This window comes from Scyliorhinus torazame, chromosome 1 (genome assembly GCF_047496885.1).
Source record: "Scyliorhinus torazame isolate Kashiwa2021f chromosome 1, sScyTor2.1, whole genome shotgun sequence".
NCBI lineage: Eukaryota > Metazoa > Chordata > Chondrichthyes > Carcharhiniformes > Scyliorhinidae > Scyliorhinus > Scyliorhinus torazame.
Genome location: NC_092707.1, coordinates 229,298,605 through 229,313,616, shown reverse-complemented (window position 1 = coordinate 229,313,616; position 15,012 = coordinate 229,298,605). Strand labels below are relative to the sequence as shown.

The following is a 15,012-nucleotide window of genomic DNA, read 5'->3' as shown; positions in this document are numbered from 1 at the left end:
CCCGTCCACCAGCATCACCAGAAGCAAGTAAGTTCAAGGTCAACGTTCGCTACCAGACGGACGACCTTAGCTGTTCTCCTGTTACCTCTTCGAACCCAACAGCCTCAGATCCGAACAACGGCCATTGTTCCTCTGACCTAAGTGGGTACCCGAAGATAAGTATAGGTGTTAGTGATAGATATAGTTTAGCATGTAGCGTTATTGTGCATGAGTAAATCATACTGTGTAAATAAATACCATTGACTTTGAACTAACTAACTAGTGTATTGGCTCTTTGATCGGTATTCGGGTTGAACCTTGTGGCGGTATCGAGAGATACCTGGCGACACTGAAAGCATAATCATAATTAGGATTAAGAAAGGCGACCTTATTAACCGCCATATTTATAGCAAGTAACCAGAGCAACACCACTCCCTGCACATCTTTGGGTTGTGGGGGTGAGACCGACGCAGACACGGGGAGAATGTGCAAACTACACATGGACAGTGACCAGGGGCTGGGAACGAACCTGGGCCCTTGGTGCCGTGACGCAGCAGTGCTAGCCACTGTGCCACAAGTTCCTCTACTTGGCAAGGCACCCCTCTGGCACCTGACCCCTGGCTGTGCCAAACTGGCACCTGGCACTGCCAGCTTGTAACACCGGCAGTGCCCCTGTGTGTGTTTTCTTTGTTTTCCATGCTGAATGCGCATGGGTGCGGATGGGTCTGGCATCTGAGGGGAGGAGGCTGTGGCGTGTCATTGGTGTCTCTGGTGCAGCTGGAGTTGAAGGAGATATATGTTGGTGCGCAACTGAACAAACACGGTGCGGAAAACCTATCCTGAACTCTCGTGGTAATTGCGAACAGAGGAGGGCGTGCACCATTTTACCATGCCTTCATGGCTTCATCCAGTTTCTCCCTGAATCTCTATTGGGGCTTATAGGGGCATCCAGTTATGTCTAATGATTGTATGGAGCCAGTTATAATGTTGTTCTCCGATCTCCCTCTCTATTCATGTATGTCAATCCGTTTTTCCCTTGCGTATGCTGATGTAACATTTTTTGTAATTCTGATCCGTTTGTTCACATGGGAAACCTTAAGAAACGTACTTTTAAAAATATTCCAAGACTCTGCTCCCGCCGTCTCCTGAGGAACGAGTTCCCAATTCCTGACAGCAGCTCGCACCTCAGTTTAACACATTGGCGTGAGGCTGAGCTTTGTGTTCAAGTTAGTTCATTGCTACCAACTCAGGCACCAACAGACTTGTGGAAAATTCCAGCCACACTTTAGTGTGGGGAAGATGCAAAGATTTGGATAAGGTACTTGCAATAAAAGATTGTAGCCTTTTGTCAACAAATGTTCTCAAATCTCTGCAGGTAACCTGCAGTTGCCGGGGTCATCAATGAGCTCCCTTGTGATTTACATGAGTAAGCTGCATAAATTGATTCTCGCTCCGCCTACCTCTTGTATGTCAGGGAGAGTCTAGCCTATAAAGCTGGAGGTTCAGCAGCTCAAAGCAGCGGGACGCCAGTCAGATTCTCGCTCGCTTGCCATGGGCTGTTCCCCCGCACTGCTGCTCTCTCTCTCCCTACTCAGTGTCCTCTGCATCAAGGGCACTCTCTCGTTTGAGCTCACTATTCTCCACACTAACGATGTACACGCCAGGGTGGAGGAGACCAGCGAGGATTCGAGCAAGTGCATGTCCAAGTGCTTTGCCGGAGTGGCCAGGAGATTGACTAAAATCCGAGAGATCAGAGGGCAGGAGAAAAATGTGCTGCTGTTGGATGCTGGGGATCAATACCAGGGGACCATCTGGTTCAGTTATTACAAGGGCACGGAGGCTGCTCACTTCATGAAGAAGCTGAACTACGATGCAATGGTAAGAAAGTACCAACGTGCTGGTAATGTCTGCTTCCCGATCAGACCAGTGTCAGAGTAAGTCACTATAATCCCATTCTGTAGAAAGAAGGATTGGCATTTGCTATCAAATGTGAGGCAAGCTTTTGTTTGTTATTTCCTTTCCAAGAATTTGCATTTATATCGAGCCTTTTCACAATCTCAAGACATCCTAAAGGGCTTTTTCAGTGTAACAATACAGGAAATGCAGCAGCCAAGATGCACATAATTAATCTACAAACAACCAAGTGATAACTAACGGGTTTTTGATGCTAGTTGAATTATAAATGTTCACCAGAATACCAGGGGGAACACTCCTTGCTGTTTCAATCTTTTACGGAATACTTTCAAGCTTTTATTCTGTGTCTAACTGAGAATTGTGGATGGGGTCTTGGGTTAATGTCTCATCCAAAGGTAGCACCTCTGACAGTGCTGCACTGCTGTAGTGCTGCACTGGAGTGTCAGCCTACATTGTGTGTTCATGATCCTGAAGTCACGGTTAGCATTTAATGTAGGGTTTTTCATTGAACTATGGGTAGGTTGCAGGTGAGTGTCAGGAGGGTCGCGGAGCGATCAGTTGTGGCATTCCTGCGGTGGTCTCAATTGTGGGAGAAGCACCCAACGGCCGCTACCAATATTTAAATTGAGAATGGCGGCTGTTACTGCTTTTAAATGACAACAAAATGAGGCTGTCTGCAGTCTTCCAACCATAGAATCATAGAATTTACAGTGCAGAAGGAGGCAATTCTGCCCATCGAGTCTGCACCGGCCCTTGGAAAGAGCACCCCACTTAGGCCCCACACCTCCACCCCATCTCCGCAACCCAGTAACCCTACCTAACCTTTTGTTTGGACATTAAGGGCAATTTAGCATGGCCAATCCACCTAACCTGCACATCTTTGTACTGTGGGAAAAAAACAGGAACACCCGGAGGAAACTCACTCAGACATGGGGAGAATGTGCAGACTCCGTACAGACAGTGACCCAAGCCAGGAATCGAACCTTGGACACTGGAGCTGTGAAGTAACTGTGCTAACCACTGGGCTACCGTGCCACCCATATGCAGCAGTAGTGAGCAGGTGCACATACATTTGATGCCAAGCGCCCCTTACATACATGCTTTTGGTGCCAAATCACAGAGGAGAGCCCCTTCCAATTTATAGCTGCTAGCAAGCAAGACAAGAGGACTGTGAAGATGAACCATTTTGTTACAAGAAAGAGACGGCCAAAGACACAATTAGGCGGTGTATCTACTAATTAGGATCTCACATCTGAATCTGCTGGAAAGAAAATCTGCTCTGGAGAATCCATGATAGAGGAGGACAGTGCTAGTGCTAGCTTTGTACAGAGCTCCAGGGACTCTGGTTAACAGCCTACAAAGAAAAAACTTAACTCGGGAACAAAGCAATATAAAAATTATTTCTTGAGGTCTGCGTTTGTCAATTGTGCCAATGTAAATAAGGATGCAAAGTCCATGTGTGTTATGTGCAGGGAAGTACTGGCAAATGAGAGAAGTTTCAGATATTGAAAGAGAAGTGATGGTTGAAAAATTGTTTTTGAGGTTGAGACCCCAGAGTCAGTTATTAACTTACAACTGACTCCAAATGAAAGGACTAAGCTGCTGTACCTGACCTGTGACAGCACATTAAAAACATGCCAAAAACCCATGAAGCTGTCAGCATTCTGGAGTAGCATCTCCCAGGAGTATCCAGTGCTGAGTAAAACAAGCATTTTGTTATTATTGCCCTTCACGATGACCTACATGTGTGAGGTTGGATTTTCTGTTCTCACAAAGATGAAGATGGCACAAAGAAACTGGCTGAAGTCTGTAGCTGATATGCGCAATGCCGTCTCCTCCTGTGAACCCGATTGGAGTGAGATCGTGAGGATCAAGCAGACTTCCCTTCCACATTAAAGGTAAGCAAACGTGATGTGTGTTACAAAGTTCGGCCAGCATGGGTCGCAAAGGCTGGCTGATTGACAAAAAAATAAAGTTTGAAAAACAATGATCTAATGAACTGAACTGTGCAGCACATTGGCAGCCATCACATTACATCTGCATACCTACAGTTTTCTTTTGATTTGATTAATAGGTGTAGGAATCTCCAATGGAGCTTGGAGCAAGTCCACAGCCCTTTAACAAAAACACAGCTTGTGATAAAAGGATTGGTTTTCAGAGCACACTCTGCTGTTCTTTTGATCAACCTTCAAAGTGCATTCAACTTCAAAACTGTTCTTTTAGATTAGAAAATTGCCTTACCTGCTCCACTAGTTAAGGAATATGAGAATAAGAAAACAGGAAGTTCTAGATCAGTGACCTCAAATCCGTTTTCAGGAAAATACGAGAATCTACAATCGACAACATGTCCTCTCCATTCAGTGCAGGAGAGGGGGTTGGTGGTGGTGGAATGATATCTGTCCTGTGCATTTTCTTTTTTTTCTTCTCCAACATATTTAGACTATAAATGAAATTATTGGGCGGGATTCTCCGACCCCCCGGGCCGGAGAATCGCCGGGGGACGGCGTGAATCCCGCCCTGCCGCCCCGACGCGGGCTGCCGGATTCACCGGCGCCGGTTTTTCGGCGGGGGCGGGAATCACGCCGGGGCCAGTCGAGGGCCGTTGGCAGTGGCCCCCCTGGTGATTCTCTGCTCCGCGATGGCCCGAGTGGACACCTGTTTTCGGCCGATCCCGCCGACGTAAGTCAAACCAGGTCCGTACCGGCAGGACCTGGCTCGGCGGGCGGCTTGCGGAGCCCTCGGGGGGGGGAGGGGGGGAATCTGGCCTGGAGGGTTCCCCCACGGTGGGCTGGCTCGTGATCGGGATCCGCCGATCCGTGGGCGGGCCTGTGCCATGGGGGCACTCTTTCCCTCCGTGCCATCCGCTGTAATGGTCCGCCGGCACTGAGAAGAAACCCCCCCTGCGCATGTGCTGGGATGGTGCCAGTACACGCTGGTGCTCCCGCGCATGCGCCATCTCGTGCCGGCCGGTGGAGGCCCAATCGGCGCCGGTTGGTGCGGCGACAAACCTGCCGGCGCCGGTCTAGCCCCTGAAGGTGCGGAGGATTCCGCACCTTCCAGGCGGCTTGACGACGCCTGAGTGGTTCACATCACTCCTCGGCGCTGGTAGAGCCTGCCCCGCCAGTTAGGAGAGAATCCCGCCCACTGCCTGTTGGGGTGTCATGTGATGTGAGTGCGGGAGCGGCTGCGTTTTCACAAGCTCTGGCTCTACTCATCTTTTACTCCTTTATTTTATCCTAATATACATTCCATAATTATCTTTTAGGCCAAGCTGAATCAGAGAGAACCCTCATTGATTGAGGTGGTTGGAGGTGGGAGGGGTGGGATCCAGTGGTCGTTTTGCTGGTGAGCGGGCCCCGCGCAGCGGTGCTGTTTGCATCGGGTTTATGGCTGCCATTGCGAATGATGTTTCAGATGATGCTCTCAGCTCCATGGTGTTGGTTTTTGCTACTCACTTTGATAAACTGCGAAGTGTCCTTGAGAGAAGGTTTGTATCCAGCCTACGAAGCTTGGGGTTGGGGGGAACCCCAATCACTGATCTTGTGCTGTCCTCGTTAGCAATGCCTGTCCTGAGGGTGTTGGCCATGTGGAGTCATCACCCCGGCTGGGGCTTTGGGTTTCTGGGCATCTGGGCGATGGTGTGGCAGAGGTGATGTTTTGTTCTCTTTAACTTTTGAGAGATTCTGAGTGGTGTTCGACAATCCTGTCATGGCCTTGGCCTTTCCAAGCATTATAGATGGGATTATTATCCTGCAGTTCGTCAATAATCATGGACTTTATTCCCTTGTCAATTTTTGTTTGATTAACTTTTATGGGATGTGGACTTCGCTGGTTATACCAGCACTTGTTACTCATCCCTAATTGCCCTTGAGAAGATGGTGGTGAGCTGCCTTCTTGAACTGCTGCATTTCATGTGGTGTAGGTACACCCACTGTGCTGTTAGGGAGCAAATTCCAGGATCTTGACCCAACGACAGTGAAGGAATAGCAATACACTTCCAAGTCAGGATGATGAGTAACTTGAGAGGGGAACCCCCAGGTGGTGGTGTCCCCATGTATCTGCTCCCCTTGTCCTTCTAGATGGTAGTGGTCATGGGTTTGGAAAGTGCTTTCGAAGGAGTCTTGGTGTGTTCCTGCAGTGCATCTTGTAGATAGTACACACGGCTGCCACTCTGCGTTGGTGATAAAGGGAGTGAATGTTTGTGGCAAGGATGCTAATCAAATGGGCTGCTTTGTCCTGGATGGTGTTGAGCTTCTTGAGTTTTGTTGGAGCTGCACTCATCCAGGCAAGTGGGGTATATTCCACCAAACTCCTGAATTGTACCTTGTAGATGTGGACAGGCTTTTGGGGGTCAAGAGGTGGGTTACTAACCCTAGCCTGTCACCTGCCCTGGTAGCCACAGTATTAATAAGGCTAGTCCAGTTCAGTTTCTGGTCAATGGTAACGCCCAGGATGTTGATAGTGGGGAATTCAGTGATGGTAATACCATTGAATATTAAGGGGCGATGGTTAGATCCTCTCTTATTGGAGATGGTCATTGCCTGGCAATTGTGTGGCATGAATGTTAGCCCAAGCATAGATCATAGAATTGTAGAATAATACAGTACAGAAGAGGCCATTCAGCCCACCAAGCCTCCACCGACCAAAAACGACTCTGATCTGCATGAATCCCACTTTGCAGCACTTGGCCCATGGCCTTGAATGACATGCCAGTTCAATTGCTCCTCCAACTACTTTTTAAAGATTGTGAGCTTTCCTGCCTGAACCACCCTTCCGGCCGGGCACTGCATTCCAGATTCCCACCACCCTCAAATCCTCAAATCCCCTCTAAGCCTCCTACCTTAAAATTATACCCCCGTGTCATTGATCTTTTAACAGTTGCTTTCCATCCACCCTGTCTATGCCCCTCATGATCTTATGTATCTCACCTGGTCCCCCCTTAACATTCTCTGCTCGAAAGAAAACAACCTGAGCTTATCCAGCCTCTCCTCATAGCTAAAATGCTCCATTGCTGATAACATCCTGGTGAATCTCTTCTGCACCCTCTCCAGTTCAATCACTGCCTTCCTATAATGTGGTGATGACAAGAACTGAACAGAATACTTCAGCTGTGGCCTATGTAAGGTACCTCCTGTTTAAACCTTGTTTTCCCTTTATTTGCTGTTATTTTGGCTTTTATAATTTTTGTATTTGAACAATTACTGGGGCCTATATCTTTAAGAAGGACTTCACATTCAATTTATTTTTAAAACAAAACCCCCAACAAGATTCACTGTTTGTTCTGGTCTCAGGAACCCCCCGGCAAGATGTGCCGCTTGGTCGGGCCTTAGTGATGACACATTTTGAGGGACTTAGCTGGCAGCCAATATGCCGTTTTAAATTCATGGTCTTAGCTAATACTCGATGCTGATATGTGCTGATTGTTCCGGAATGTTCCTCACTTTGTGGAACTGTGTGTTTGCTTTCAGTTTTATTTTGATTATGAAGCTAGAAGGCCACAGCTCTGATCTCTCTCTCATACCTGATGGCCTCTGACTAAAGTCCTGACCAGTTAAACCTGCAGCAATGTCCAGTCCACCACTAGATGCTGACAGGGTGGGTTGTTTGAAAACCCTTTATAAACCTTCATATGGAGAACACTAGCCGTATGTCAGTGAGGCTGATACTTAACCTGGTGGAGGTGGAGGCAAGTCAGAATTAAATAGACCTGAGGTGGATCTTCTGTGTGAAAGCCCACGTTAACACAATTGAATGTAGCATCCGGAAAATTCATTAGCAATCCAACTGGTGCTTTCAGCACTCCACATCCTGGTATGACAGCTGGTTCCAACAATTTAAATATCAGCAACCAGGACATTCCATTTAAATCCTTATCATTTTACCCCTTTGCCATTTCCATGTGTGTGTTTGGGTAGAGGGTGGGATGGTAAAAGGGGGGAGTAGTAGGTTAGCTGGCTGATACATCATAATTATTGCATGTCCTTTCTCTCTTCTTATAAAGAAATAGTTTTTTTGTGGTTTACTTACAAATCTGGTGCCTGTGAGCCATTGAAGCAGTCAGGGGCCAAAGGTCTCAGAAATTCTATGAATTATTGGTTAATTCACTTATGTTTGGACTCCGGGACCTGTGGGACTGTAATTGATCATGCGCTCGCCCAGAGTGTCATAACACCTAACCAAAGTTTTACAGCTCCAGTATAACCTCCCTGCTCTTCTAATCTACGCCAGGACTGATACAGACAAGTGTCCCGTATGCCTTCTTAACTACCTTGTTAACCTGTCCTGCTCCTTTCAGGTATCTGTGGATAAGCACCCCAAGATCCCTCTGTTCCTCTTAGCTTCCTATGTCCTGCCATTCATTGGCACTGCCTTGTCTTGTTTCTCCTTCCAAAACGTGTCGCCTCACACTTCTGAGGCATAAATTCCACCTGCCACTGTCTGCCCATCTGACCAACCCATCACTGTCAACCACCCAGCCAATCGGCGTCCCATCTGCAAAGCTACCTCTCATCCCACCACATTTTCCTCTATAACGTTTCTACCACAAACTATAAGGGACCCATCACTGACCCCTGTGGTACAGCACTGCACACCGGCCTTCAGTCACACAACAGTCTTCTACCACCACCCTCTGTCTCCTATCACAAGGCCAATTTTGGATCCAACTTGTAACGTTACCCTGGATGACATGCGCTTTTACCTTCTTTATCAGTCTCCCATGTGGGACCTTGTCAAAGGCTTTGCTGAAATCCATATCAACTGCACCCTCATGTACTCATCTGGTCACCTCTCCAAAATTTAATCAAATTTGTCAGTCATGACCTCCCTCTGATAAAGCCATGCTGCCTATACCTGATCATAGAATTAATCATAGAATTTACAGTGCAGAAGGAGGCCATTCGGCCCATCGAGTCTGCACTGGCCCTTGGAAAGAGCCCCCGACTCAAGCCCATGCCTCCACCCTATCCCTGTAACCCAGTAACTCCACCTAACCTTTTTGGACACTAAGGGCAATTTAGCATGGCCAATCCACCTAACCCGCACATCTTTAGACTGTGGGAGGAAACGGGAGCACCCGGAGGAAACCGACGCACACACGGGGAGAATGTGCAGACTCCGCACAGACTTTTCTCTAGTAGTTTCCCTACCACCGATGTGAGACTCACTGGTCTATAATTCCCTGGTTTATCTCTACCACCCTTCTTGAAAAGTGGAACCACATTAGCTGTTCGCCAGTCTTCTGCTACCTCCCCTGTGGCCAGAGAGGAATTTTAAAAATGACTCAGAGCCCCTGTACTTTCCTCCTTTGCCTCCCACAGCAGCCTGGGATACATCTCATCTGGGCATGGGAATATGTTCACTTTTCAGCCCATCAAAACCTCCAGTACCTCTTCACTCCTTAGGTCAAACTGGTTTGAGAACCTTAATCTCTCTGCCTGAATTCTGCACCCACATCCTCCTTCTCCAAAGTGAATACAGATGTGAAGTGCTCATTTAACACCCTACCAATGTCATCCAGCTCAAATGTGGAGATGCCGGCATTGGACTGGGGTGGGCACAGTAAGAAGTCTTACACCACCAGGTTAAAGTCCAACAGGTTTGTTTCAAATCACTAGCTTTCGGAGCACAGCTCCTTCCTCAGGTGAATGAAGAGGCGGGTTCCAGAAACATATATATATAGACAAAGTCAATGATGCAAGACGATTCTTTGAATGCGAGTCTTTGCAGGTAATTAAGTCTTTACAGGTCCAGAAGGAGCAACTGGAGAGAGGGATAATCCCAGGTTAAAGAGGTGTGAAATGTCTCAAGCCAGGACAGTTGGTAGGATTTTGCAAGCCCAAGCCAGATGGTGGGGGGGTGAATGTAATGTGACATGAATCCAAGGCCCCGGTTGAGGTCAAACTCATGTGTGCGGAACTTGACTATAAGTTTCTGCTCGGCTATTCTGCGTTGTCGCGTGTCTGGAAGGCCGCCTTGGAAAATGCATTTACGAAGATCAGAGGCTGAATGCCTTTGACTGCTGAAGTGTTCCCCTACTGGAAGGGAACATTCCTGCCTGGTGATTGTCGCGTGATGTCTGTTCATCCGTTGTCGCCGCGTCTGCATAGTCTTGCCAATGTCTGCACCATTGACTTTGTCTCTATATATGTTTCTGGAACCCACCGCTTCCATCACCTGAGGAAGGAGCAGTGCTCCGAAAGCTAGTGATTCAAAACAAACCTGCGGACTTTAACCTGGTGTTGTAAGATTTCTTACTATCTAGCTCTACGCCGAGATTACCCCTTGGTCCCTAATGGGTCCGACTCTTTCCCTGGTTATCTCCATGTGACTGAAGAAACACTGAGACACACCCACCCTGAGAGAGATAATACCAGTGCCCTGACAATGTAAAGAACTTGGTTGGACAGCCTGAAAAACATCATACAGCGTTTCCAGTTGGAAGAACCCGTACACGTAGTCATCAACTGATCATCCCGCCTGGAGAGTCTTCTCCTCAATATACTTGTGGAATATCTTGGGATTTCCCCTGATCTTACCTGTCGGTGCTTTTTCATGCCCCCTTTGCTCTCCTAATTGCTTTGTTGAGTTCCCCCCTGCACTTTATATACTTGACGAAAGCCTCTGTAGACTTGCTCCCTTTGTACCTGTTAAAAGCCTCTCTTTTCCTTCCTATCCAGTCCTGAATATTCCTAGACATCCAGGGTTCTCTGGACTTGTTGCTCTTACATTTCATCCCAAAGGGAATGTGTTGAACCTGTACTCTCACCAATTCCATTTTGAACACCCACCATTGTTAGCAGTAGATTTATCCAGAAGTAGCTGTTCCCAGTCTACCTTCCCCTGATCCGAAACCCTTTTCAGCAGACCATCTTTTTTCTTTTCTATGGCAAATTTAAAACGTACAGTATTGTGGTCGCGATCATTAAAATGTTCCTTCGCTGCTTCCAAGTTTTTTTCCCAGAATTAGGTCCAGCACTGCACCATCCCATGTTAGAACTTCAAAATATTGATATAAAAAGCTTTCTTGAATGCATTTCAAGAAATCTGCTCCCTCTAAACATTATCTAGATTATCTACATTCTGACTATCCCAATTAATGTTGAGGAAGTTGAAATGCCCGAATATAATGACTATTATTATTTTTACACACCTCAATAAATTGTCGACATATCTGCTACTCTATTGTCCATTGACTATTTGGTGGTCTATAATACACTCCCAGCAGTGTGACTGCCCCCTTTTTATTCCTAAGCCCCGCCTAGAAAGCCTCATTAGAAGACCCTGCCAGGATATCATCCCTCCTTACAGCAGTAACAGACTCCTTAATTAATAATATATAGCATCACCTCCTTTTTTACATGCTCCCCTGTCCTGCCTGAAGATCCTATACCCAGAATAGTTTGCTGCCAACCCTGCCCCTCCTTCAACCATGTCTCTGTGATGGCAACAGCATCACAACTCCATGTTTCAATACACGCTCTTCACTCATCTGCCCTTCGCTATGATACTCCTAGCATTAAAGTAGAGGCCATCCAGCCTTGCCTTATTCCCTTGAAACTCAACATGCTGTGTCCCTATTGCATTAACATTCTGTTCCCCTCCCACTGCTGAACTAGTTTAAATCCCTCCCAACAGCACTAGCAAACCCACCCGCAAGGATGTTCCAATCTGGTTCAGATGTAAACTGTCCCGCTTGTACAGGTCCCACCTTCCCCAGGAACGATCCCAGTGATCCAGGAATCTGAACCCCTCCCTCCTGCACCAAATCTTGAACTTGCATTCACCTATTTCTGTATCATGTTGTGGCACCCTGGGCAAGTGCGCTGTTGATTCGAGCCCCATGAGTCCCAACACAAGTGAATTAACCAATAATTCATGCAAAATCCCACAAATCTTTGGCCCTTGAAGCAACGATTTACAAATCCTAGGGACTTTCCAAGCCCATGAATGTGAAGAGATCAATCGTTCCACCCCCACAAAAGAATCACTTCAGATAAAAATACCGGGGGACAGAATAAAAACACAATCTGTGCTAGAATGTTCATTTTTACCACTGGCATTCGGCCCGCAAGCGATAGGAGCAGACTATCCCATCTTTGTAAGTTTTTTTTAACCCTTGCTGTTAGGCTTGTAAAATTTAATTTTGGCAGCACGGTCGTTCAGTGGTTAGCACTACTGCCTCACAGTGCAGAGGTCCCAGGTTCGATCCCGGCTCTGGGTAACTGTCCGTGTGGAGCTTGCACATTCTCCCCGTGTCTGCGTTGGTTTCACCCCACAACCCAAAGATGTGCAGGGGAGGTGGATTGGCCATGCTAAATTGCCCTTTAATTGGAAAAAATGAATTGGGTACTCGAATTTTTTTTTTTAATTATTAATTTACGGATTTGCGCCTAGATAACAGAAACAAAGTAGAAATATGCGATAATTCTAATGGAATAACAGCCAGGTAATCTACTACCCTCCCCCCCCCCACCCCCGTTCTACTGTCCCACCCTCTACCGAAGCACACATAAGACAGACATACACACAGGGAGGGGGAGGGATAAAATAATCAGGATTAAAATGAAAAAAGAGAGTCCTTGCTTCCGATGTTGAAGTCGTTACATCCTCCCAGGATTCTTTGGGATCGACGCCACTGATATAATGTTAGGGATGACCTTCTGGCAGTATCTTTCAGTCAGTACTACCAGACAATAATATTTCCTCTGGGGAGTCACTTTATACATAAGACCATAAGAACATAAAAACTAGGAGTAGGCCATCTGGCCCTTCAAGCCTGCTCCACTATTCAATAAGATCATGGCTGATCTTTTTGTGGACTCAGCATCTCTTACCCGCCCACTCACCATAACCCTTAATTACTTTACTGGTCAAAAATCATTCTATCTTTGCCTTAAAAACATTTAACGAGGTCGCCTCGACTGTTTCACTGGGCAGGGAATTCCACAGATTTACAACCCTTTGCGTGAAGAAGTTCCTCCTCAACTTAGTCCTAAATATCCTTTATTTTGAGGCTGGGCTCCATAGTTCTAGTTTCACCCACCAGTGGAAACAACCTCCCTGCTTCTATCTTATCTATTCCCTTCATAATTTTATATGTTTCGATCCGATCACCCTCATTCTTCTAAATTCCAATGAGTGTAGTCCCAGTCTACTCAGTCTCTCCTCATAAGCCAATCCTCTCAATTCTGGAATCAACCTAGTGAACCTCCTCTGCACACCCTCCAGTGACAGTACATCCTTTCTCAAGTAAGGAGACCAAAACTGTACATAATACTCCAGGTGTGGCCTCACCGGCACCCTATACAGCTGCAACATGACCGCCCTATTTTTAAACTCCATTCCTCCAGCAATGAAGGATAAAATTCCATTCACCTTCTTAATTACCTGCTGCACCTACAAACCAACCTTTTGCAATTCACGCTTTTAACTTTCATTAACCTGGGCCTTCACTCAAAGGAACGGCCTCAGGCCTGTTTAATTCTTAAGATTTTTTTGTCTCAATTCATCCTAGCTCTTGCCAGAGTTTTGAATTTGATTGTTTCTAGTGTCACCAGAATGAGACCTGCGTTAGGTAAAGTGAAGACTGAATGACCAGAATGACCTCCACTGAGGAGAGAATGGAGCCCCCATCCGGGTGTTTCAGAGAGGTTTTAACATTTCAGGGGGAGAAATTCAAAGAGCTTCCTCCAGCTCTTGTGTTCAAGACGAAACTAAAAGAGAAATCACAGTCACACAGAGGAAGGAACATTCCAGAGAAAACCCCAACCAATCAACAGGGGCAATTGACAAGGCCAGGCAATTCGATTCAGTCCATTGGCCAACAGCCAATCCCATCGAGGTGTGTCAACACTGACTTCCTGGAATCTGCTGGTTTGAAATGCAAACAGCTTTCTGCAGCCAGCTTTGCCTGAAAGTCACAGGTCAGTCTTCACTTTACCGAACGCAGGCCTCTGCTCAAATTAAAGGCAAACCGCTTTGCTTTCAAGTCATTAATCACTCATGGACAAAAATTGAAATAGCCAAAAGAATAACAGAAGTTAAAAGGAGCAAGCAAGGATTAAACAGGAGGATCCTTACAACTCGCTAGCAGGTGGCATCAGGAGTAATTCAGAGTTTACAACATTTGAGCTCTTGTTCTTTAGTCTATTGCCTGGCTCCCAAAATTCTTGATGCAGGGCTTCATCCCTCATTCTACCCATGTCATTGGCAAAAATGTGTACCACGGCCTCTGTTGTATCACCCTCCCCCTTCAGGATGCGCTGCAGTCATTCAGTGACATCTCTGACCAGGGAGGGAACACACCATCCTGGAGTCACATCTGCGGCTGCAAAAATGCTTGTCTGTTTCCCCGAACTAATGCACTGTTCCCCTATCACTGTCGCTTCTGCTTCCTTCTTCCTCCCCTCTTGTACAGTCAAGCCGCTTGTGGTGACAGGGACTTGGCTCTGTCTGCATTCTCTGGAGGAACCAGGGACAGCATCAGCTTCCAAAACAGAAAACCGATTTGTGAGCAAGACCCCAGGGGACTCCTGCACTACCTGCCTGTTTCTATTTGATTACCTGGTGGCACCCATTCCCTTTTTCCCTCAAGTCACTTCAGCTGTGGTGTGAACACTGTCATGATATGCAGACATGCACATAATGAGATACAGACAGGCAGCTAATGAACACAGAGAACAGGACATAACCAATCAGCAGGCAGCACACTTGGGGGTGGTTTCCCACTATAAAAGGCATGAGGCACTCACACTCCGCCTCTTTCCACTGGGGACATCTACAGAGTGAGTCAGGGTGTATATATCACATAACACCTCCAGCACGTGGCTAAGAGCTAGTATGGTTCAGTCAGACAGAGTAATTACACTTAGGCCTGTAAGGAGATGTTCTCCAGGCATGGTATTCCACTCACTATCATGAGTGACAACGGTCCTTTGCTTCAGCAGCCAAGCGTGGTCAAGATTTGCCCAGTCATATCAGCTTAACCACATTACATCCAGCCCACATTACCCGCAGTCCAAAGAGAAGGTTGAGAAAGGGGTGCACATAGTGAAGCAGCTCATCTGCAAGGCCGCGGATTCTGCTTCTGACATCAACCTTGCACTGCTTGCATACAGG

At 46.9% G+C, this 15,012-nt stretch overlaps 1 protein-coding gene across 3 annotated transcripts in view; it reads left to right on the top strand.

Moving 5' to 3' along the window:
* The first annotated feature begins 1,495 nt into the window (after positions 1 to 1,495).
* Positions 1,496 to 15,012, top strand: part of LOC140419348 (5'-nucleotidase-like) — a 198,712-nt gene continuing 185,195 nt past the window's right edge. The window contains exon 1 of one of the 3 annotated variants that reach the window (XM_072503236.1): positions 1,496 to 1,857. In XM_072503236.1, the coding sequence (XP_072359337.1) occupies positions 1,531 to 1,857 (327 nt within the window). In that variant the 5' untranslated portion in view covers positions 1,496 to 1,530. The remainder of the gene's footprint in view (positions 1,858 to 15,012) is intronic. The other 2 variants (XM_072503232.1, XM_072503223.1) reach the window with 2 other exon arrangements.